The sequence below is a fragment of the Dreissena polymorpha genome, chromosome 3, assembly GCF_020536995.1.
Source record: "Dreissena polymorpha isolate Duluth1 chromosome 3, UMN_Dpol_1.0, whole genome shotgun sequence".
NCBI classification, from domain to species: Eukaryota; Metazoa; Mollusca; class Bivalvia; order Myida; family Dreissenidae; genus Dreissena; species Dreissena polymorpha.
Window position 1 is genome coordinate 113,798,468 of NC_068357.1, and position 25,873 is coordinate 113,824,340.

General features: G+C 32.5%; 1 protein-coding gene across 11 annotated transcripts in view; it reads right to left on the minus strand.

Moving 5' to 3' along the window:
• The window catches only part of LOC127871092 (nuclear hormone receptor HR96-like), a 243,932-nt gene that overhangs the window by 14,615 nt on the left and 203,444 nt on the right, over positions 1–25,873 (minus strand). For 9 of the 11 annotated variants that reach the window (XM_052413761.1, XM_052413769.1, XM_052413766.1 and 6 more), the window contains one exon: positions 6,000–6,228. In XM_052413761.1, coding sequence (XP_052269721.1) covers positions 6,000–6,228 — 229 coding nt within the window. Of the gene's footprint in view, positions 1–5,999; positions 6,229–17,943; positions 18,817–25,873 lie in introns of those variants that run through there. The other 2 variants (XM_052413760.1, XM_052413759.1) reach the window with 2 other exon arrangements.

Below are 25,873 nucleotides of genomic sequence, written 5' to 3' on the forward strand. Positions count from 1 at the left end.
TAAGCAACTTGTCCTTTTACTGTACCCTTATGATAGTTTGCGAGTGTTCCAAGTATGAAAGCAATATCTATGATACTTTAGGGGTAAAGTGGACCAAAACACAAAACTTAACCAAATTTTTCAATTTTCTAAGTATAAAGGGCCCATAATTCCGTCCAAATGCCAGTCAGAGTTACATAACTTTGCCTGCACAGTCCCCTTATGATAGTTAATAAGTGTTGCAAGTATGAAAGCAATAGCTTTGATACTGTTGGAATAAAGTGGACCTAAACACAAAACTTTACCCAATTTTCAATTTTCTAAGTATAAAAAGGGCACATAATTCTGTCAAAATGCCAGTCAGAGTTACATAACTTTGCCTGCACAGTCCCCTCATGATAGTTAGTAAGTGTTGCAAGTATGAAAGCAATAGCTTTGATACTTAAGGAATAAATGGACCTAAACACAAAACTTAACCAAAATTTTCAATTTTCTAAGTATAAAAAGGGCACATAATTCTGTCATAATGCACGCCAGAGTTATCTAACTTTGCTTGCCCAGTCCCCTCATGATAGTCAGTAAGTGTACCAAGTTTGAATGCAATAGCATTGATACTTTCTGAGAAAAGTGGACCTAAACGCAAAACTTAACCGGACGCCGACGCCAACGCCGACGCCGACACCAAGGTGATGACAATAGCTCATAATTTTTTTTCAAAAAATAGATGAGCTAATAAAATGGACCTAAACACAAAACTTAACCAAAATTTTCAATTTTTTAAGTATAAAAAGGACACATAATTCTGTGAAAATGCAAGCCAGAATTATCTAACTTTGCCTGCCCAGTCCCCTCATGATAGTAAGTAAGTGTACCAAGTTTTAATGCAATAGCATTGATACTTTATGAGAAAAGTGTACCTAAACGCAAAACTTAACCGGACGCCGACGCCAAGGTGATGACAATAGCTCATAATTTTTTTTCAAAAGATAGATGAGCTAAAAATGTATTTGAAATGATAAGTTTTGGTATCAGTTTAAAGGTACATGTGTAAGTCACAGGGCAAAAGGCCTGATTTGTGCATTGTTTTGTATGTTGGTGGTTGCCAGCCTCAATAGTAGGGCATGGTGTTTGCCTTCAAATGGCAGTGCCAGTAGCTGACAAAACCGGTGCATATGTTCTAAGGTAATTATTTTGAGTAACGGCGTATAGAATATTTTCAAATGCAGTTTTTTTGTACGCTTATGAAACCACCTTTCCAGTCATGTATAGTGATATATTGGCTTATCGCTCGGTCATGGTGAAATTTGAGATCAAAGATTGTGAATTCTATATATAACAAAGACGGAAATTAATTGGGGATGCGTAACCTCTAAAGTCAACGACAAGACTGTTATCAAAGGGCAGTAACTTCATCACATTTAAAGTTACTAATACCTTCCCTTGAAGATGAAACTGCCAAGTCTGATAGTATTACTTAAAATTATGTCATATTTGTGGTTTTCCTCTCACAAGCAGATCGGTTGTTTAAAGTAAGCTATTGCTTTTGAAAAGTCTTGAGTGCACAATTAGATGTTGTTTATCAACAGATCTGTGGTTGAAATGAAGCTGTAGCTGTTAAAGTACACAATATGATGTTGTTCATTATAAAGCCACTGCCCATGTCATTGGAATGACTCAGCCCTTGGTTAGTTGATATAATTCACTGGTTGCACACCTAAAAACTATTTTTAAGATTACAGCATACATTAGGAACTCTGTGCCAATTTGTGAGGTAAATACTGTGAATTTGTTATTCTGTGTGTAATATCACACGGATAAACAATATGCATGTAATAACAATCATAATGGAGGATACTTTTAATCAAATGCCTTCGCGCTTAAATGTGCTTATTGTTTCAACAGAAGTTTCATGTGTTATATTTAATGCCATTAACTCTATTAACCCATAACGCACAACAAAGACCTAAATAATTATGTTGAGCTTGTCATAATTACAGTGTACTCAAATTCTGAAAAAATCTGGTGCCCAATATATGACAATTTAGATAAGCCCCATTTATTTTAAATCCAGTGAAGCCTTAAACAAAGGAGTAATTTTGTATTATATTAGTTGTAAGGCCATTTAGGTGTTAGCCCAATATCAGAAAATTGTCAGAGAGATATGGAAAAATGCATGAATGCAAAATAACAATAGTTTAAAACCAGCAACAGGAAATGGAACAAAATATATTGAACATTTATTAAATAACAAGTAATCAAGCATGCTGAAGACATGCACATTATAGGGACCTCAAATTCAAGGACAACTTAAGGTGACTCACATTCTGTGATCCTAATGTGTCTCCCAGTCGGTTATGTCAATACATGTTGAAAATTACATGTCTTTACATCTTTATTGTTTCACTTACAACTGTCACAGGCCTTACTTACAAGAGAATTTACAAGATATTGGACATTTATTATACTTGATGCGTTGTTTATAAAATTTGACAACATGTCTTACATAAGATGTGGCTCCTCAAATCTTGAATTACTCGCATTTTATTTACAATCTCACAGCCGTAATAAATGTTTTAACAATCGCACATATTTTTTCAGATACCATACAATTAAATTTAAGTTTGCGATCCAGATGAAGTAGAGAAATTATTTTTAAGAAAAAGGCTTTAATAAAATTGAAAAGGTAAATTTTATAAAGGCAATTTATTCTAATCGCAAACTATGTTAAAGTATTTTTTTCCCATAATAACCAGCCACTACTGGATTGTCTAATGCCACTCCATATTTTCAATCTTCAAAATTATATTAATTACTGTTACATCTAGCAAATTGGTGCAGGCAGGTGAAGATTTCTTAGTTGCAGAACAAAGGTTTCTTTGCTATCCCGAGCTTGAATTGTGTGTGATTTATTAAGAAGACTGTTTACCAGTTACTCTCGTTTGTTTTGATTATCAAATGTAAAATATATTCATAGCGAACATGGGGTAAATTTGAAATCAAACTTTTCATAAACTTCTTTTAAAACTGATATTTACTTACACCAAGTCACCCCATGAAGTCCTGATGGGTTTCTCAATTGTAGAAAAATAATCTTTTCATCCCTTAAGATCAATTTCCTTTCGTAACTGAATAAACGACATTGTGCAAATGTTCTTAGCTCTCAATAAAACATTTTATAAGTTAAATGCCCTCCCTTGAGCACGCAGTGAATATGAAAACATTATTCACCATTTGTCAACATCTCCAAATTGGATGAAAAGAAAGCAATTTTCAACTTCTATGATTTACGAACTTTGACTTTCAGATGCGAGTCGTTGATAATAAACTTCAAAATCAATGATTGGGTTCTTTTTGTTTTTCTTATTTACTGTCGTATTTTAAATCATTAAAATGTTTAAACGATTTTCCCATTTAAAAATGTCAAGTATTGATACATATTATTTCTGATACAAGTAAAAATTGATCTTTCTTTAAGAAAATATGTTGTATGCATAATTGTTACCATTCTATTATCTGTAGAAAACAACAGTTATTAAACACGATCAAAACAACTGGTACTGAATCAAAGAACAAAACAAGACAAATAGTTTTACATTTTTTACGTTATTTATTATTAGAATAAATGACAAGAATCTACTGCTCTACACACTTTTCAGGGTATCTGTTAAAAAGTTATCTTTCATGTATAAGGGTTAGAATAAAGATTAGTCAAAGACTCAAAAAGGTGATATTTAAAATCAGTAGAATGTTGAATAACCGTACATCTAAGGCATTTCAGGTCACAGATAAAGCACCAGAATTGCACCCTGAAGCAATAAAAATCTGTAGGGAATTTGCTCCCATTGGTTCAGATTTCAAAGGCCAAACAGACCAGCCCACAGTATTTCATTGCAAAAACACTGGATTGATGGTTTCCAGAGAAGGGTTCTATTTAAGTCCAATTACAAAGCATTTAATTCAACACTTGCCATGTTTTCTACAGCATTCAATCTGTGGCCAGAAAATCTAATCAAAACAGCATAAAGAAAACATGGTTTCCATTAATAGATCTGGGAATGTCACTCAGTGCATCCCTATATTAAGTCCTATATTAATTGCCCGGTGATTTCATTAGCATGGGTCTGTTTTCTGTCACATCTTTAAGCAGTAATGGTCAATGCTGGTATATTACATATTTGTACAAAGCTTAGGGTAAATTTGCATGGATAATCAATATGTATCTATTTATAGCAATAAGAATAATGACAAGTTTGGTTTGCATACCCACAGTTTTTTTTAAAGTTATTTAGTATCTATGTCTGTAATAAAGAAGTCAGGACAATTGAGGACATCATTATCATGAATATGAAAAAGGCCAATATTATTTACAGTGGTTCTTTTCATTCAAAATCGGGTCCAGAAATTGGATCCATAATTAAAAGTATATATTTTTCCCAAATGGAGCTAAAAATTCCCAATGGAAGGTTTCAAAAAAAACAAAAACATTTTAGATCGCATTATTTTGTTTATCTCCCATCCATATAAGTTCAACCTTAATAAATATAATACTGAAAACGATTGTATTCTCAATTTTGAAGCATTTTTTAGCAAAACAACAACAACACTAATTTCCCAATTTAAGTCAAAACGCAGCAAATTTTCCAAACCCAACGAGACCCGGCCCCATTACCAAAATGGTGAAGAAACAACACTGATTTATATAGTATTCTTTTTACAGATAGGGTATATAAACTTATAAAGACTCATTGAAAACTGGCTTAAATCAAACAATTCAAGGACTTAAAATTAACACAAGACGTCTTTGTGGATTTTTTTTAATTGTTCCAATCTTATCAACCCTAGAAATACGAACCACGCTTGTTGAGTACCATCACAACAGAAAACAGCATTAAAAAGAAAACAATATAGCCGCCCTAAAGTGACTCCAACAAATACCATGTTCTGTCTAAAGGACTTGCCTTACAGTGCCTAAATGCCAAATTAAAGGTTGAACCATAAATATTCACTGCAAGCAACAATGTTTAAGTCACAAAACTAGACAGCAAGTCTGTGTGAAAAGTTCTATCAAAAAGTGTAGGTTTTTTACTATTTGTGTTTCGTATTAATGACCCACTTTTTAACAGAATAAAAAAAATGCAAGTTTCCATGAATACTTCTTTTATGGACCAAAAAGCATGCAAAAAACCTCTTTCCTAACAGCATAAAAAAAGTCTGCATAAAAAACTGTGCTTTACTCAAGGAATGAGGTGTGGCATTTACAACTCATGGATCATCTTCATTACGCAGCTTCTAAATATAATTACATATCTTATATTGTTCCGTAACCTATGGCCTTAATGATGTATAATGGAAATGTTATCAAGACAGTTGGACAATTGCAAGGTAAGCATGATATATTTAAACTTGTAATTATTACCCTCAGACATTTAGTTTCTAATTTAGGACAATAATGGAACACTCACTACAGTTACTGAATCATATTTTTATCTCTTATATATATTTTTTTGAAAGAAACAAGAAATACTTGCTCACTGAAAAGGCACCAATGGAATAGTCAAATATTTTTTAATGGCATAGAATTTTGCCACATATAACAGTATATATTTTATCCTTAATGGAATCTTAACCTTACGTGTTTGTTTTTACTAAATTTATGTTGTGTTTGTTACTATTCCCTATTAACTTTGTTTCTTTTGCCCTCTCCTCTGAGCTTCTTCCCAGATTTACAAAGCCAAAATGTCATTCAATGACATTATAAAGCCAGCATGCACATCCCTTTGGTTGCAATAAAAAGGCACAAAGCCTTTCAAATACCAGACAAACAGTCTGCACCTATTGCTAACAAGAGCTGTCCCTCAACAGTGCGCTCAACTATTCTACTGCTTTGATAGTAATATGTACATTTTCTGTCAGTTTGATATAATAACTGCAGGAATCAGACCATGAACATAAGTACATGAACAACCCCTCCTACACAATATGTCTATGAAAATTGACTAAAACATTTTATGACAACTCACCAGTCCTTTTGGAGCATTCCGTCGGAAGAAGGCTTTACAAGACTCGCAAGAGATGGCATCAAAGTTATAACCAAGGGCGCGATCCCCGCACACCCCGCAGTATTTGTCCTCCTTGTTTTTGCGACTTTTGTGCATGGCTTCCATCCCGTTGTAATCCGGACGGAGGTCCATGGGTCGGTAAGGGTTGGGTATGTTGTCCCCATAGCCATTGCTGTTACTGTCCTCAAAACTGGAATGGAAAAAAGTTGATATAAATGTTTATAGTTTGTGATATTTCAACCATATACAATTTCATTTTTTATCACTTTGTTATACAAGATTATATTTATAGTGTTAAATTAATAATTTCTATCATGACATTGTCTTATATTTAACTGAATTAAAACTTTGATCATTTAACAGCTATGATATTGATCATGGCAGGGATAAAAATGGCGCTGCTAATTATATAATGATGATAGTGCTGATGATGGGGATTATTTTTACAAAGATATTAATGAGTATGATGATGATGAAAATGATGATGATGATGATTATTATGTTGATGGTGATGATGTTGATGATTATGATGATGACAAAGGTATGACGGGATAAGGAGATTATAAAGGAGTATCAGAATGATTACTTAACAACGAGATTAATGATAACAATCTTATGAAGAAGTGGCTGTCATACATCTCACACACCTAAGGAACAGTAAAAGTACAGCATAATTATTTTTATTTTCATTTAAAATTGCAAAAAAGGCAAACCCATAAGTATTAAGGTATTTTTCAAGTTGTCATCACAGCACATCCTGTTATTCAGGCTTTGAGAGTTAACAAACTAATACTTGAAAATTTCACAGATCAGCGATTCTGAATTACAGCTTTAAATATTCAAAATGAAATGCCTGAACCATACTGGCGAGAAACGATTGAATGACCTCGTATAAAGTTTGCACCGAGTGAACTCAAGATTGATTCACCTCTGGTATGAGCGACAAACGATAGACATTGACCTGAATACATGCTTTGCTCGACACTCCCGCACAAATAACTAATATCAGACATTTTATTGAACACTGAAGATACATTTACTGGCTCAGTGACAAAGAAAAGACAAACATGGAGAAAAACAACTTGAACAATAAATATTTCCTTGTCAGAAGCTCTGAGTAAACAAAACATAAATCCTGACTTTATCGACATTAAGCAAACACTACAAGAAATTTTCAATTGAAAGCAAAACACGTGTTGAAAACATTATGCACCATGCTAAAAGCAAAACATTTTATTATGATGTAAATTGAAATATAAAGACAAATGTACAAATGTATTTAATAAACTTAAAAAATCTATTGAAATGTGTATACATAATAACATAATCACAAAAGTAAATTGGAAAGGAAATTGAACATCTTATACCATTCATTACAAGTGACACACATTCTTAGCTACCAAATATTGAAAAGAGACCATAACTTGACATTACTTAAAATTTGCAACAAAGGAAACCTTGTTACTTAACAACAATTACCTTTATTTACACCTTGCTATAGAAAAAACTTGTACTGACTGAACCTGTTTCAATGTAACCTTAAACTGGCATGTTTTCAATACAAGCATATGTGCCACTTCATTAAAGTAATTATATACTCCAAACAATTCTTTCAATCGCTATTACATTATTACGAAATCTCCGGTATTAATCAAGTTGAAATGTAATCAAAGTCCCCAAATTTAACATAGGATTAATATCTATTGGAGACTATAATGTTACAAATCTTAGATCAGCGATGTAGTTGTTGATATCACTTGCATGTGTAAACGGCAATACTTATTAGTCACATGGGTTTAGTTATTCTTGATTTATCAGAATAATATTCCCTTGGTTGATACATTACTGTAAAAAATTACTACACACAAAATGATTTAAGGTTTAAATGAAATACTTCGTTGTTTATCTATTTACAACACTACATAAAATTGCGGCAAAAGATGAACTTAATTGTCACAGGTCACAGTTTGCAAAAGTAAATGATTCCAAATCATCAGAAGCCTCACATTTCCAGGAAAAATGTCTAAATACACCTCATCCTACATAAAAACCCTGTAGAGTATATCAACAACAATTGTAAAACTAAACAATACATAAGCATCATGTTATTGTCACATTTGACTTTTTTAATTTACAACTCTGGGCTCTAAACAAGTTTGTTGTTTGTACAGTTGTACGTTATTTCACAGAGATCAATTAGCAGACTTATTTTTACCATAAGCATTAACAAGCGAATGGAAAAATGAAATATCCCTCACAGACACACACGCGCCACTTTTATACTTCATCATCGCACAGAACTTCTTCAGAGGACCTAGTATTTCATGGTTCATAACAGCAAAGTAATTTTTATCATTTTTAAGTCTGCATAAATGCACTTTTTTCTCATGGTAGGCAGTATCTTAATTATTGTGTAAAATGTATACCCCGCATTCCTAAAATGTATTAATAAGAAAAGATGCAAAAATAAATGCAGAAAAAAGTAAAAATCAATGGATTTCTTCATTATGGAAGCCTGAAACATTTATGCATGATTGATCATGTAAAATTACTTGTTTTGTTTCCCACCCTTCGCAATTGAATAACAATTGTTTGGCTCGATAACTGCAATTCTCATTTCCCAATTGATTAATCATAATGATCAATCAATTGGAAACAAGATTAATCCCGTAAATCGATAACTGAGGCTGATAGATATTCATAATTAATTCCAAACATTATCTCTGATACCATCCAAAGTTGTTATCACAGCTGTTCCCTCAAAATCTGTTAACTATACACACAACCAATATGTTATAAACCATGATAATTACATCAAATTAATTAAACCGCAATAATTATACAATATTACAAGTTAAACCCAAAAATAAAATGACATTAATCATAATATTTATTTGATGTGATTGCGCTTTTTTTATATACTCAATTTTCTTTTTTCAAGTTTTCCAAGAAACATGAAGAAAATTAGCAATTTAATTGGCTTATTTTTCATACTTCCGACTTTAATAATAAACATTTTGGGCAAACAATCACTCATCTACATAAATCAATCATCAGAATCACGGCAGGGAAAACTGGAGTAGAAATAAAATAAAACTGATGTATTTCAGCAAATTCTGACACATCACCTCACATTATTTCACGATAAATAAAAACCTTCTGTGCATATTTAAATTGACAAAAACCTAAAAATTGTACTGCCAAAGGGCTTTACTTTTAAAAATTAAACTGATTAAAATCGTTCCCAAATCCACAGAAAAATGATCATAGATATTACAATATGGCCCTTACTCTTTGCCAACCAGGTATATCGAATAAAAATTGTACTAAGTGCACCATATTGTACCTAGTCTGTCAGAGGTGATATTGCACTATATTGCACCACTGGGTCAACATTACATAAAATTGCCCCCAAGGTAAGGTCATTATACTTGGGCTTAATGTTTTCCACTGTGGTCAAGAAGCATGGAATGTTTTGTAAATGACCCACTGTAATGACCACTGAACCTACAACAACCAACCAATCTATAAATTACCTGGCTAGACATTAAGTGCATCTAATGCATGGTAGAGGGTTAATGACCACCAAATTGTTGTTAGTCTGTCAGTTGGCACACACAACAGCATTCCTCTGGTTTTAACTTATGCTTATCCAGCATTCAGGTATGGTCAGCATGATACAAAGCTGGTATCTTTAACATCTGATACATGATTTAAATTGGTGGGTTTCGCTTGAAGTCTGCACACCTTACTGGCAGTTGTATTGTAAACATGGACAATCATTTAACAATAGCATATATTATTTACAGTGTTAGTGTTTTAAATCAGAAACAATAGCATTTTTTTTAAACTGGTAAATTTTGACACAAATACAGAACATATGCTGGGGAAACATAATGTGTTCTGATGTTTCAAGACCAAGTTAGCTAGCTACCAGTATAGAGTTTTAAGATTTTTAAAAAAGCTGTCAAACAGATTTGAGCACTTAAAAAGAGTCTGTAAATCATTCATGTCATAAAAAGGTCTGAAAAATCTGCATTTCCCAGAGCCTCTTCTGTAAAAGTTCAAAAGAGATTTTCAGAGCCATTGAAGCCCTTACTGAAATAAATCTGAAGAAGAAACAGCTCCTTGCTTGAATCCATATATCAAGAGCATCTTTCTACTGCTGAACTAAAAATAAATGAGGCTAATTTTTGAAACTGAAAACCGTGCAAAACTTGATAAGATTTCTTAGATTTCATGATTGAAACCATTTGACTGTTTTATTAGATTATTTACAGTGAAATAAATCACACTTATTAGTTTAAGATTAAAAATGCACTGAACTCATTCTCTGATGCATGAATCCAATGTAAAAGAAAAATGCTTAAGTGTTACATGTAAATAATATTATCCCACAATATTTAAAACAAAACTTTTCATAAGTTTTAAATCAAAATCTTTTTTTAAACTACAATATTACATAACTACTGTTATAATAACAAATAACTTCTTGGCAAAAGCAACATTATTTCACAGTAACTAAGCATGGCATAGAAACATTAATTTGTAAACATTTTTGCATCTGATAATGGTGCTGAACATGCCTATTTGTTAATGCCATCTAGTGCAAAACCAGATGCAGTTCTGTACCGATGCCAAGTTTTAATTCCACTTCCACCAATCAAACAGCACTGCCTTGTCAACTGCTAATCTTGAGGAATAATAAGTACACAGAAATAATCACGCCCCTTTCATGTTACCATGGGAAATCTGGTAGGGTTGTAGTGAAGTTTCAACCGATTTCCTTAACCCTTTCAGTGCGGGAACCGGATTTTGAAGGCCTTTGCAAACAGTTTGGATCCAGATGAGACGCCACAGAACGTGGCGTCTCATCAGGATCCAAACTGTTTGCTATTCTGATAGTATTCTTTGAAACAAAATTGAAGAAAATGCTAATTTTAGAAATTCAGCAGACAACATTTTAGCAGACGACAAATTTCCCAGCATGCAAAGGGTTAACCGATTTCCTTAACCCCAATCATCTTGAAAAGATTTGGCTTATTGGAGCTCTACCCTGGAAACCTTGGGACATTCTCAAGGGTAAAATCAGTACAGGAAAAAATGTGACTATTTGTCAAAAAATACAAAATATCCAGTTGTGCCAACCTAATAACTGTGTATAAATCTTGCCTTAACAGTTCAGACCTGCAATAAAGTTGAACCGAAGTAAAATTATATTTTGATGGAAACTTTTTTTATGATGTTGATGTATGGTATTAAACAAATACTGTATACATGTATTACACTTTACTGCAAGATTGGTCAATAAATATATTCTACCCAAGTTATAATAATTTTGCAAAATCCACAATACATTTTGTGTGGTGTTACTTTGTCCAGAGCAATTGATAAACAAGTTGCTATTTTGTGGCCAATTTAAATGCTTTTTTACTATTTAGGAATCACAATAACAGAAACTGTACGATAAATAATGACTGCCCACATGTTGTCATACTATTTCAAGGATATTGTTGCATTTTGGCATCATATTAACAGAAACAGTTCAATAAATGACAACTTTACATTTATAATGTGACTAATGGTATTGCTTTTTGAACGCATTCAGTTAACTGTCAAGCAAAAACGGTTTGTGCGAAATAATTTTTTTTAAGCATTCTAGGATTGTTTGTTATTTTAATTTTATTTAAAGCTAAGTTGTTATGGCTGGTATAATGCAAGTCACTTCAATTTTTGGTTACTAACAATAACCATAGAGTACATTGCTTTAAAATGTGCATGTGTGCTTCGCTGTTAACACTGACACATTTATTTCACAGAATAATCATACATATAACAAGTATGTATTTATTAACCACAACGATTGTTCTTAATTAAGTTTGACATCTGAAAAAAACACTCTGAATGTTCATCAATGCATTAATTAAAACTTAACCAGTCCATACAAATCCCTCTTTATCTTGTGAAATGAAGAAAAGAAAGAACAGAGCTACAATAACGACAATAATGTATGATGTTATCACAACCTTACATTGAAATTTTAATTTTGTCACAAAATACTTCTCTTGTCAAAAAACAGCAATTTACTGTATAGCCAATTATCGGTAAGATCTCTGGAGGGAAAATAGATCTGATATGATAATGTCACAAGTTATAATTGTAGTAACCTATTCAGCTCTTCAGAACCAAATGAAAACCAAAAGAATTTGAAGTGAGCTACTAATCATGTTTATGTGTTGGGGCAATGAAAAATGAATAGAACACGTCTGTTTAAAACGATGTGCCACCCATACCGCCAAACTGAAGTTTTGTTGGGACAAAACAGATTTTCTAATTTATACCACTATAATTCATATTTAAGACACATAATCCAATTCGTTTGTGTCTGCATTAATTACTGAAGTTTTGGTGTTAATCAATTTATTTTATTTATTTTTTTTTTTTGGTGTTTGAAAGTTTGTTTTTCAAAATATACCTAATATAAGGATTCTTGTCTCTAACCATTATTTCATAACATTGTAAAATTCAAATGTCGGAAATACATTGTACACATTAATGTCATAATCTTAAATATTTTTCTTTAGTGCAAAATTCGTAACATATCAAATTTAACATTAAAAAATAAAATCTCAATAAAGCTTGTTAATGTAAAATGTCAAGACATGCACAGACACTTGAGAATGTTATTACCAGTACCTAAATAGCCTTTAGAACAGTTGTTAAAATATGACTAAATTTGAAATAAATGTTAGTGAACACTAAATTGAAGAGGATTTAATGCTGTATATACAAATACTTTTCTTATTGGTTGCAAGACATGTTAAAATGTTGTTTTTGATGTTTCTTTTTGTACTGTTCCATCTAATTTTATAGGAAAGTTGAAATTGCCAAAATCATGGTTACATTCCACCAATTTACTAAAGAATCTGAACATTATAAAGGCATTTCCATGTAATTCTGCTACTTTGACTAGAAAGGGTGATTTTGGACATCCCAAGGTAATTTAACATTGTACATATGTTTTGTCAATTGTTACATTTCATACACAGTTTCATAACTTTTTTTCACTGACTGTTGAACATCAGATTTGTTCAATATAAACACGATAAATAATTGATAAGCCTACAGTATTATCCTATTGAAAAAAACAAAAACAGTATTATCCTATTGAAAAAAACAAAAAACATTTACCATCCAATTTCAAAATGACCAAAAGTAAAAAAACACCATAAGCAAACAACATCACAATTGTATTCGAATGTTTTGTCCGACACCTCAATCACATATATGTAAATTACATCCCAGGAAGACATAAAGTGTTACAAAAAACTGAAATGACAATTTACAATAAATTTAAGACTTTTAATGACTTCAATACATGATGACTCAAGCTGCAACAAGATATGTGTTTGTCAGAAACCCTATGTCCCCTTCTGACCTTTGACCTGGAAGGATGACCTTGACCTTTCACCACTCAAAATGTGCAGATCCATGAGATACACATGCATGTCAAATATGAAGTTGCTATCTTCAATATTGCAAAAGTTATGGCAAAATGTTAAAGTTGAAGCAAACAAACAAACAAACAAACACACAAACCAACCAACAGGGCAGGGCAAAAACAATATGTCGCCCACTATAGTGAGAAACTGAAAGTTTCGACTGAAAATGCATTAAATATCAAAGATTACAACATTCTTTTGTTGGAGATCAAAATTTTGATAAAAGAGGGGAATGGTGTAGAGATGTAACTACCAGTTACAATGAATCATCAGAAGTGATCACGAGAGAGAAACACCAATTGAGCAATCTTAAGCTTTTTACTATGTTTAACTCCACAAGTATCATGTTAATCTGAAGCTTTTACGCAACTTGTGAATCAAGTATAAACACTTCAAATGAATGCTATGACTAACAAACAATCGCGATCACATGCATTAAATTGCATGACTACAGAAGTGAATATGCAAACTGCAAACCCCCATCAGACAATGAGATAAACAACAACAGTATGTCTAGGAATATATATGAGATATTCTTGTGAAAAGGGGAGTTTAATGCATGTGCGTAAAGTGATGTCCCAGATGAGCCTGTGCAGTGTACACAGGCTAATCAGTGATGACACTTACGCTTGCATGATATATTTCTTTTTTTTTTTATTCAATATAATACATACAATGTATACATGTATATTATCATACAACATAGTGGTTGTACAAAGCAGTTAAGTTCAGACATGTTATACAAGATATGCTAATATATATTTTTTTAAAGAGAAAAAAAAGAACAACAGAAGAATAGTTATGAAAAATGATGAGTTGTATAAAGTCAGAAGAAAGCATACTGGACTTGTGTGTTTTGTTGTATATTCACAATGATCTTATAAGATGGAAAAAAAATTATATACAAAAATATTTTAGAAATATAAACTAACATTAGAGTGAAATGTATATAAGTGGACAAACAATATAAGAATTTAATCCGATTCCATTTTTGTTCAAAGATTTGTAATGTGTCATTACTGAGGGCTATTTCTTGCATGATTATTTCATTTCAAGAAAGTCTCTTCTTAGCCAAAATCAAGTTAAGGAGTAAAGTGTTGTCTCTGATGCAGTCCCCACATACATTTGTTCATTCAGTGAAAATCTTCTGCCATACAGACTGGTATACCCAAGCATGAGATCTAGAGCAATAGCATAAACAATTAGCTTAAAACATTTGGTATTGTTGTAAAAATTTAAATAAATTTCCTTTAACGTACAAACTTAAAGGATAAACATGGTAAATAACATATTTTTTTAAATACTGATATATACAACCATAAACAATACAGAAGAACAGCAATAAAGTTCCTATCTAGCCACTTACTGTATCTCAATTGATTTATGATTGTATTTGCACAGGAAGACTCTAAGTCATTTTGTAAACAATGTTGCACCATCAGGACATGAAGTATACTTACATGTTTGTCAACTTCTGTGTTCAAAAGTCCTATTTAATATTAAAATTTGAAGAAGATAATCTTTAACTGCACAGGATGTGTGGCCTGTTTTGCTCCTGTTTCCCAATTGCCTTCTGAGGACGCCTTCATTGTTTTTTCTCAGTCAAATAAATGCTTCTAATTAAATATTTCTTAAAAAAACAGCTTCTAATTGAAGCTTCTAACTGAATATTGTTTTAAAATAAAAGCTTCTAATTGAATATTTTTTTCAAATAAAAGCCTCAAATTGAATATTATTTTCGAATAAAAGCTTTTAATTGAATATTTCTTTCAAATAAAAGCCTCTAATTGAATATTTCTTTCAAATAAAAGCTAAATCTCATTGAATATGTATTCCATATACACTCTTCTAATTGATTATTTCTTGAAAAAAGCTGCTTATTGAATATTTATTTCAAATAAAAGCTTCTTATAATATATTTCTTTTTAATTCAAGCATCTTTTGGAAACTTGTGTTAGTTAAAGCAAATTAACTTTGAATAATTCTTAGAAATAATTCTCTTATTCCTAAAGCATTGTCCTTAAAGTTTGTTACATTATCTCTACAAAAAATGGCATTATGATTTACATGTAATCTTTGTCTATGTAGCCTTTTCTCTTAAGTTTTGAAATCATTAGCTTCAGTGATATTTATGCTGCTGACTGCTTCATGGGAAAACTGAAAACTTAAATTTAATTTTTAAAACACAAGCTTGATGGTTCAGCTTGACCCTAGCACAACAACCTGAATTCCTGCATGTTTTCCAGCAATAAAACCTGTCAAATCTATCTGTGTGTGAACCCGATATGCATTATTCATCCATCATACCCCTAAACTGATAGATAAACATGTGAATGTAATTTGTACTGACCGCCATGACCATTCAAGTATGTCTAGGAATATTTATGAGATCTGGCCCGTGTTCACAAAGCATTTTTTGCAATCGAAAATCGATTTTGCTTGTCATTGAAAATGGATTTCCATTGTAGTTGATAGGCAAAAATGAAAATCGATGTCATTTTCGATTGCAAAATCATTTTGTGAACAAGGGGCCTGCTCTGTGAAAAGGGGGTTTAATGTTTGTGCGTAAAGTGTCGTACCAGATTAGCCTGACAGTCCAAGGTTTAAATCAGGGACGACACTTTACGCTTTAATGATATTTTTCGTTTGAAGAAAGTCTCTTCTTAGCAAAAATCAAGTTAAGGTGGAAAGAGTAGTCCCTGATTCAGTCCACACAAGCTTATCTGGGATGACACTTTATGTACGTGCATTTAACCCCTTTATAACAGAGAGCGACTCATATCTCTATACTTAATTCTCTTGGTTTTGTGTATATTGATGGAAATATATATATATTGAATTTAGAAGATTCAATTAGTGATGTGTTTATTAAGGGCCAATTATGTCCAATATAAAGTACTATTAGTATCTTTGTTGTAGAATTATTGTTTTTTTTATAGATTTACTCTCTTCAAATGCTTTTTTTATCATCAATAATGTACATGTAAAACAAGTCAATGAACCATATCCCTCTGACTTCTGTTCAAAAAAGGTAATTTTAAAGTCATTCAAATTTACTCTATGTGTCTAGCAAAATGGGAATATTGCTTCTTAAACTCAAGCATTCATTCTTTTCAACAGTTTTTAATCATAGTAAAGCTAAACACGTGAAAAATCACTCACCGAATACCAAACACACCCATCCTCATTTGAAAACTCAAGAAGGTTTGAAACCACAATGTTAAAAATTTCAACTCCAAAAAGAATAATAAACACTTATGGAGTTTTACAATCATGGAATTTAAACAAATTGTGTTTATATGTTTGCTTATTTTTTTGTCTTCATTTGAATGTGGTTAATCTTATGTTTGCAATAAAATTACTGACTTAACAATTCCAGTCCTCAGGTGAACCATGACTTACAAAAAATAATTCTAAAACATAAATTGATCAATTAACTCTTTTTTCATGTATTAGTCCATTTTTTTAAATTTCTGAATAAAAATGCTTTTTTTAAAGATAAGATTTTTCGCAAAACTATATTTTAGTCATAAAATGTGGAATTTTGATTGTGTAAGAACAAATTTTATTTGAGTACCTGAGTATGTTCACAGCATACCGGCATTATTTTGTATAGAATGTTTGTTACATTAAAGACGTTTTATTCTGAGAAAAATTGATAGAGTAGAGAAAATGATTAATCTCATCTTATCATTAATATGGATATGTTCTGGGAAAAATATCCATTTGTTCATTTTTTTATACATAAAGGGATGGGCATTTGTCTACCTCATTTCCGTGACAGACATTTCATGAAAAAACATCGTTTCAAAGGTTTCAAATTTTAATAAATAGAAAGTCTTCAATTTACATGTAGTACATTTCTCAGCAAACTCAGATCCAAAGTTAAGTTAATCAAGAAACAGACAGCGTTCACTTTATTAACGCTCTTTCTGAATTCTGTAAGCTGATAAATGATTATACTTGTATTTATATTATATTTCATGAACGCTACAAATTGTCCAAATAATACAAAGATAACTCATTATTCGTATGAATTTAAATTTTAAACGATATGATTAACAAGCGATGAGAATTTTTTTAAATAAATGTACAAATATTTGTGTTGATTCTTTTGAATGCATAAACTTAAGGTTAGATGTGCGCCTTTTTCAAATATTTTTCATAACAATGTCACCCTTGACTATTCAGTGGGTTCTCCTGTAGTAAAAACATTGTCCACATCAGGCTTATTATTATAACATACTTTTATATTCTGAAGTCAGAAATTTGACCATAATTTTGCAACGATCATGGGTAAACATACCTCACTTTTAAAACTTATTCAGAAAATATGCACATACTTAACTTTCACTTTTATAAAAACCCTTAAGTTAAAACAGACCAACTGTCACAGCTCTTACCATTTCACAAAGAGGTCTCCAAAAAGACAAGTAAACACTTCGCTAGTCGGGTCGATTCGACGATGAGGATTTCCTGGAAATCCTCCATTGGGACTGCCCATGGGTCCACCATGGCCCCGCGGGTAGTCAGCCCCGCGTGGGTAATGTGGGGGAGGCCCATAGACCTGGGGATGAGGGTGAGAGGCACTCCACTGGGCTGGGGGTCCTGGGCGACCTCCAAAGTCAGAAAACATCATTTTGTTTACTGGCTGTCTTTTTTTAAAGTCCAATTAAAATCATGTCTGAAGAATTTGAATATTTTTTTTAGATTTGTGTATAACTGTAAGATATGTTTTATATGTAAGATTTTTTGTTCAAATTGAAACTGTTACAAATTCCATAAGGAATTTTTTTTTTTGAATAAATCACAACACACTTCTGACAGTATCCAAATCACTTCGAAAAATCACACACAAAATTGTTGTTTGGGTGAAAAACCGAAACACTTATTCAAACTTAAACTTTCCTCCGCTCTTCATATAATCATATCATGCTCAAAAATATGCTCACAGTGTTCCGATTGTTCTTGTGAATAAAACACAAATGTTATTGCCACTCCACTATCCGATTTTCACAAACATTAACTTGTATACAATATTTTTGTGAAGTAAAAATATGGCAGATACCTCGATGTCTTAAAAAGCATCAAAATTTAAGAAGAAATAATCATCCTTCAATATCAATAACACCATATTAAACAACCTTCCAGTATAAATTTCATATTAGATACACAATAATTCATTTATTTACTGTTGAACATAGTAGTGTTTTTGATCTACCACCACAGAGCCAGCAGACTGTATAGCTGTGATACACATGGAGTGCTGTACAATAATGTTGCATGGCTAAAACCCATCAAGCAGGCTAGGTGACTCGGTGCAAATTATCTGTATCGACCAATCAGTACATAGCCTCGAGGTATAGCCGTCATACTGTAACTCCGCCTGTTAAGACTTCATTTTTAAAGCAGGTTTATTTATATCTTGACATTTTGTGTACATTTATTTAGCCTTACCACATTATGCTATTGGGTTTTGGGGTATATTGAAATGTTTAAATAACAATAATCTTTAAATAACAATATACAAAACCTGGTGTATTATACTGTATGTCGGTTTGAGCAAAGACATTTCAAATTTAAAGATTTATTGCTTCATTGGTTTTGGTGGGCATTTGTTTAGAACTAATGAAATGTTCATTTTGTAACATAGCTATTTAAAATAAATGTGTTAACATAAATAATCACCCAATGTCCAAAGTCTGTTGTCATGCATGATTTGTCTACTAGTTGCTCTTTATAACTTATAAGGCCACATTTTTATAGAATCTTGATGAACCTTGGTCAGCATATTTGTCTTAATAAAATGCTTTCAGAAAGAAGGTCACCAGGTCAAATCTTACAAAAACCTTGTTACCATTCATACTTTAGCAGCCACATCTATGACTGGATCTTGACCAAACTTAGTACCCAATATTGATTGAATTAAATAGTAATGTTTAAGGTGAAAATACGGAATACCGTTAGGGCCATCGTGGTTGCACATTAAAATCCAGAGGGCAACAATTCGATAGTACGATGGCGACATTGCGATAGAACGATAGCGACAATGCGATAGTACGAAAGTACTACTCTCGCGTTGTCGCCATCGTACTCTCGCATTGTCGCCATCGTACTATCGCATTACCACCATCATACTATCGCATTATCGCCTTAACCTAGGCCAAGTTTGAATCTGGGTCATTTGAATAAGAAACAAAAAATATACATCAACTTGAGAAGTGATATTTATGACTCTATTTTGACCAAAAATTGTTAGAATTATTATCTTTTATAAATTTGGGTCAATTAAGGTAAAAACTAGGTCACCAGGTCAAGTTCTAAGCAATTGTTGTACCTTGAACTCAGCTCAGCACTTAGGGACTTCAATTTGTCCTCTTCTAAACCTTTTAGCACTTAGATACGTATTTTCACTTGTTTGTAGTCCCTTAGAAAGTTACATTTAATTGAAGACCTTTCTTACTAGATTCAAGTTTTAAAGGCTTCATTTCCAACCCTTAGGTACTGATGAACAGCAAACAGCATAAAACATGACCAGTCCGCAAGTTACACATTAGCCATTTTCACTTTGCTTCTGAGAAGGAAAGAGTTAATGTTTGTATTTAGTAATGTTTGAACCATTAAGTTAAAAGATTTATTTGGTTATATTTGATTGAATGCATTGTTAATTAAATCTTTAACATATTACAAATTGTTGTTTTAAATTAACACATAATGTCAATTAACAACATCAAAATACATTATTTCGCCCTATTGGTGCAAAAAGGTAACATGTGACATTGAATTAATTGACATTAGGTACATGCTACCTTTTTGCACCAATGGGACAAAATGAACATCATGTACACATTTTATTGTATACCGGTACTCAATCATCATGCATTGAACTGTGTTACTTATAAATTATAATAATTAAACCTTCTCTTGTCACTTAAACCTGGACTGTTGCCGAAACTTTTCCATTGTTTTACTTCTAAGTATAAAAAAAGAACTGTTTTTATTTGTTAAACTTTGTTAGATTTTTAATTATTTTTCACTTCACATGAAAGTAAAATAAGACATTGTTACATATTGAACTGAATTGGACATCAGCAGAATACACAATCAAGTAGAAAAACAGTTCATACTTTGTTATAACATGATATATATCGGCAATTTGTTGATATATTGATAGCTTAATGCAAATATCTTTTATACATTCACAAAGATTGTGTGACCTAAGAGTCAATGGGGTGTAAAATATTTATTGAAAATTAATGTCAAGGGGTCGCATATGCCTTTTTGTGGAATGTGTCTATAAATTATAACACAAGAGTAAGAATGTTTTAACTGTTGCCCAGTGATTCATCATGCATAAACATGTCATATGCAATACATATTATCAAGGTCACTAGGTGCTTATACCTTAAACAGTAAACATGTAACTAATGATAGACTTATCAGCTGAATGCTACGTTTCAGCTATTTTCAGATGCATGGAAGTCAGTTATTACCCTTTATTACTATTTTTATTTATCTCTATATTTCTCTTTTTAGGGGGGGAGGATTGCATGGTTGGTATAATAAACTTTTAAAGAAATTTTTAAAATGCAGCATAATTTTGTTTTCATAAACTTTATAATTATTCAAATTAATTATGTTAGATAATGTACTATAAATAGATGAAAATGTGTTAAATTAGTCTTCAATAACATTGGATTCCATAAAAACAATACAAAAATATTATTAAATATAATCAGGAAACCAGTTTTCAATCATACAATTGTTATGAATACGTAGAAATCCATCTTCAGAGCAATCCATGAGAAACATAACATTGAAATACACGATAATTACAGGCAGTGAATTAACTGTTTTTCCATGTTGCAAACGTCACAGCTCAGTGGAAAAAGGCCCAAGAATGGTGGTAAAGTCATTAGCAATCGAAGAACCATTCAAAGCCATCAAAGTCCACTGATTGGGGGGTCCGCAATGACACTCTCTTATGAATATTGATGTGCATTTATGAGACTGAAAATCATTTCATTTTTCGAGTATTAAAAGGTATTCAGATATCAATTACACTGTGATCGTTTCAAACAGTTTGCGCGTCTTGCTAGGTGATCAGAAATGACCGAATTAGGCTCAATGGATGCTCCTGAAAGCTGTCATTCAGCTATTGAATTCTTACTTAAGCACGTTACACAAGTTCGGTATGTATGTATTTCACGCATGTTTAGCCTCGCTTTCCCATCCTACCAATAGGATTTGTACACGGAGGATCATCTCTTTAACATAACAGAACCTGGTACACATTTCATGCATGGCCAACAATTTTTCCGGATGCTGAAGTGGTAAAAACTTGTCTCTCAGAAGAAGTTATGATACTATTGTATTTATAAAGCATTTTTGAGGTCGTTTCATAAGCATATGTTGCATTTCAGCTTAAAGGGACCAGTTTCATGTTTTGGCAAATAGACAAAATTGAAAAATTTTGTTTCAGATTTGCAAAATTTTGTTGTAGTTATGATATTTGCAAGGAAACAGTAATACTAAAGATTAACCATGCCCAAAAATATCCATTATATGCATCTTTTGACGATTTAAAAACCTAACAATTATAAAGCGTTAACAAACAATAAACAATTGAATAATTTGGAGAGTTCTGTTGTTATTGTCATCTATTGTGACACTGTGAGTATTGCTTATAAACAGACAAAGGGTCAGTGGTTCGAGTCCAGTTGAGGTTTACTTTTTTTTATGTTGTTCTTGTTTTCTACTGGAGCTATATTTAGTTCCAATGTATACATTTAAAGCAGTTAATGACAAACTTCAATACAAAACAATATCTGTTTGTGAAACACTATGTCCCCCGTATATTTGACCTTTGACCTTGAAGGATGACCTTGATCTTGACCTTTCACCCCTCAAAATGTGCAGATCAATGAGATACACATGCATGCCAAATATGAAGTTGCTATCTTTAATATTGCAAAAGTTATGGCAAATGTTAAAGTTTGATGATTTTGACCTATATATTTGACCTTTGACCTTGAAGGATGACCTTGACCTTTCACCACTCAAAATGTGCAGCTCTGAGATTATACACATGCATGCCAAATATGAAGTGGCTATCTTCAATATTGCAAAAGTTATGGCAAATGTTAACGTTTCACGCAAACCAACAAACAAACAGACAGGGCAAAAACAATATGTCCCCCAGTATATACTTTAAAGTTTATATTTTTCAACAAATTTTAAGGGTCTGTAGCTTTAAAATGTTCTGAACTTTAAAATCTTGTGACAAGTGTTAAAAACGTCAGCATTGTCATCTTTGAGCACAAATATTTCAACCATGTCATGTATACTACACATTTTACCTTTGCTAATAAAATATAAATAATAAAGTTCATAAATAGTCAAACAACACAAAATTTACATAACAATTTCTATAAAAGTGAACCTCTCTCTGGGAAAACAGGGCTTAATGCATGTGCGTAAAGTTTCTCCTCTGATTAGCTTGTGCAGTCCGCACAGGCTAATATCAGAGACGAAACTTTCCATTTATAATACATTTTTCTCCTTAAAAAGCATTCCCCCCCCCCCCCCCCCCCCCGATCCTTGTCTCTGTTCTTTTTTTCTCTCCAATTAATAATAATAACAATAATACCCTGCAAGCTAATCTTAGTGGGATTCAACAAAATTGACACATTATCAATGTCTGACATTGGAGTGAAAACATTGGTTCAAAATTTCCCAGAAAACAAATTATCACTACCAATTAAAAAGCCATTATATAAACACAAACTTACAGAGTAGATAAACACAAAATTACAGCGTAGATACGTAGATAAATACGCATTCAGTGCAATGAAGGATTAGTGATAGATGCTTGAATCTAATCCGATGAATCCTTCAAACTGAACCACCAGCCAAAACATAACGAGAAAACAGATTCAGTTCGCACTTAGTGACACTAGGAAAGATTTAGTTGTCAATTGGCCGCATTGATCTGCCTCCTAAAGTGAATCTGTAGCTTTGCTAGCACAATGTTTGCCAACTTTATTTTTATTAATTAGCAGTTTTTTCTTGCACATAAGTTCCTTAGTAAATGAGTTTTAAAATGATTAGCAAGTTCATTAAGCGATGACATTTTCATTGAGGCTTATTCTGTTTGTCTCTTCAGAGGCATCCTGTGGTCAATTTTGTAATGATTGTGTTTTTGTGTTTTTGACACTTTTTACCATTTAAAGAAAGCCCATGATTTATTTGACTGACATAAGAGATTCTTCATATAAAAAAATGTGCATAAATTATATATCTGTCAAAGTTTGACCTTAAAGTAGGTGTTGTTATAAATTCCATAGTGTTTTGCAACCTCATTACATCATTTTTACTGTACACAGACTGTATAGGCAAGTAAAGAAACCCAAAACTTAGCTGTTCACCACAAGGAGCTGGTCTCTAAATAAAATCGGGTTAACCCTTTACCACATAGATACGTATTTTGGCACATTTGTAGTCCCTTAAAAATTTAATTTTGATTAAATGCCTTTTTTACTAGGTTAAAGTTTAAAAGCTTCATTTCCAACTCTAAGATACTGATGAGCAGCAAACAGCATACAACCTGAACAGACTGTAAGTTACTCGCAGGCTGTTCTGGTTTTATGCTGTTTGCACATAGCAATTATTTTTTACTTTTCCTCTGAGTGGAAAAGGGTATATGCAAGTGCGTTCCTTCATACATTATATCACATGTGTGAAGTCTACGCAGGCTAATCAGGGCCGATACTTTCCGCCTAGAATGAATTTTCTTCTAAATGAAACTTCCTCTACACACAAAAATCATTAAAACTGGAAAGTGTTGACCCTGATTAGCCTGTGCAGACTGCGCAGACTAATTTGGGAGGATACTTCAACCACATGCATTACAGGCCCAGTTTTCAAAGAGCGCAGCACAATGTCATCTCACAAGGACAAATCCCATCAGATGAGTAAACAATATGAAGATGATGTAAATTCTCACGCTGTAAATTCTCACGCTACATCCCATCACTCTATTTCCTGGTACATTGGACTCTCACAAAGCACTTCAGAATAATATACTCTGATATCCTCTCCTTGTATCCTCTCCTTAATGTCAATTGCATGTTTTTAATAATGTATTATTCATATTTGTTTGAATATTGAAATGAAGCACTGTTGAAAATGAATAATATTTTCCCTTTATATAATGTCTGGAGAAAAAAGGCAAAAAGGTAACTTTTGCTGAAAACATAAAGAAATGATGGAAAATAAAAAAGTTCTGAGAACATGTCATTTATATTGTAGGTGTACTGACAGACATATTGTAACCCTGGGATATCAAGTTCAATGTCAAATCTGTAATATTAAGGCTCGATTGGTTATTGTCGGCTCGGGTACTACTTTCATGTGACCCGGGTACATGTAAGTATACTTACATGTACCCCGGGTACGGTAAAAATACTTAAACGTACCCACCCGACATTAGACTGTACACGAGTTTTATTCTCGCCCGAAATCCCATGTCGTAAAAGGCGCTACTGATTACCGTAATTACGAAACAAACTTCTTTTTTTCAATGTATCAAAATGCTTTTTGAGTATGAGTTTCAATAATATAGAGGCCATTTAACAGAAAATTGACATAAATATTAAAATAATTAATTTAAAAAAAAAAGCCTACAACGACCGATTTAGCGTTAAAATTCCTGGGTACATTTAAGTGTATTTACTGTACCTGGGGTACATGTAAGTATACTTAAGTGTACCCGGGGTACACGTAAGTAGTACCCGAGCCAACAATGACCAATCGAGCAATATTAAGGCATTAAGTGGTAAAAATTCCAATTGCCTCAATCAACCAACACCTTTATTACACCTAACCAGTTATATTACACTGAACAAACAAGTAAAAGTGTCAACCCACATGCATTGTGAGTTGCAAAGTATTTTTGAGCAATCAATGCAACTCTAATCAACACATGGCCAAATGCCTGTGGCACACTTTAGCAGGAAGCAATTGATTGCAGCAAGCAATTGCTTATAATGCAATAATATTAGATCCTGCTGTGGCAGCAAGGGAAATGATTGAATGCATGCAGATCATTAATTAATTAACTAGCAGCAGTCATTGTGCAGCTAAGCAGATGTTGCAACACCTACATTGCCAAGATATTTGAGATATATGACCACTCCCCCCACCACCCCCCAGCCATATCCCACTGTGAGTATAATTGCCCCCTCCCCTCCCCCACCACCACCATCCCCTCCCCTTAGGGAAAGCAGTCTAAACTAGAGCTTTGTCACAGACCCCACGTGCCGCATTGACACA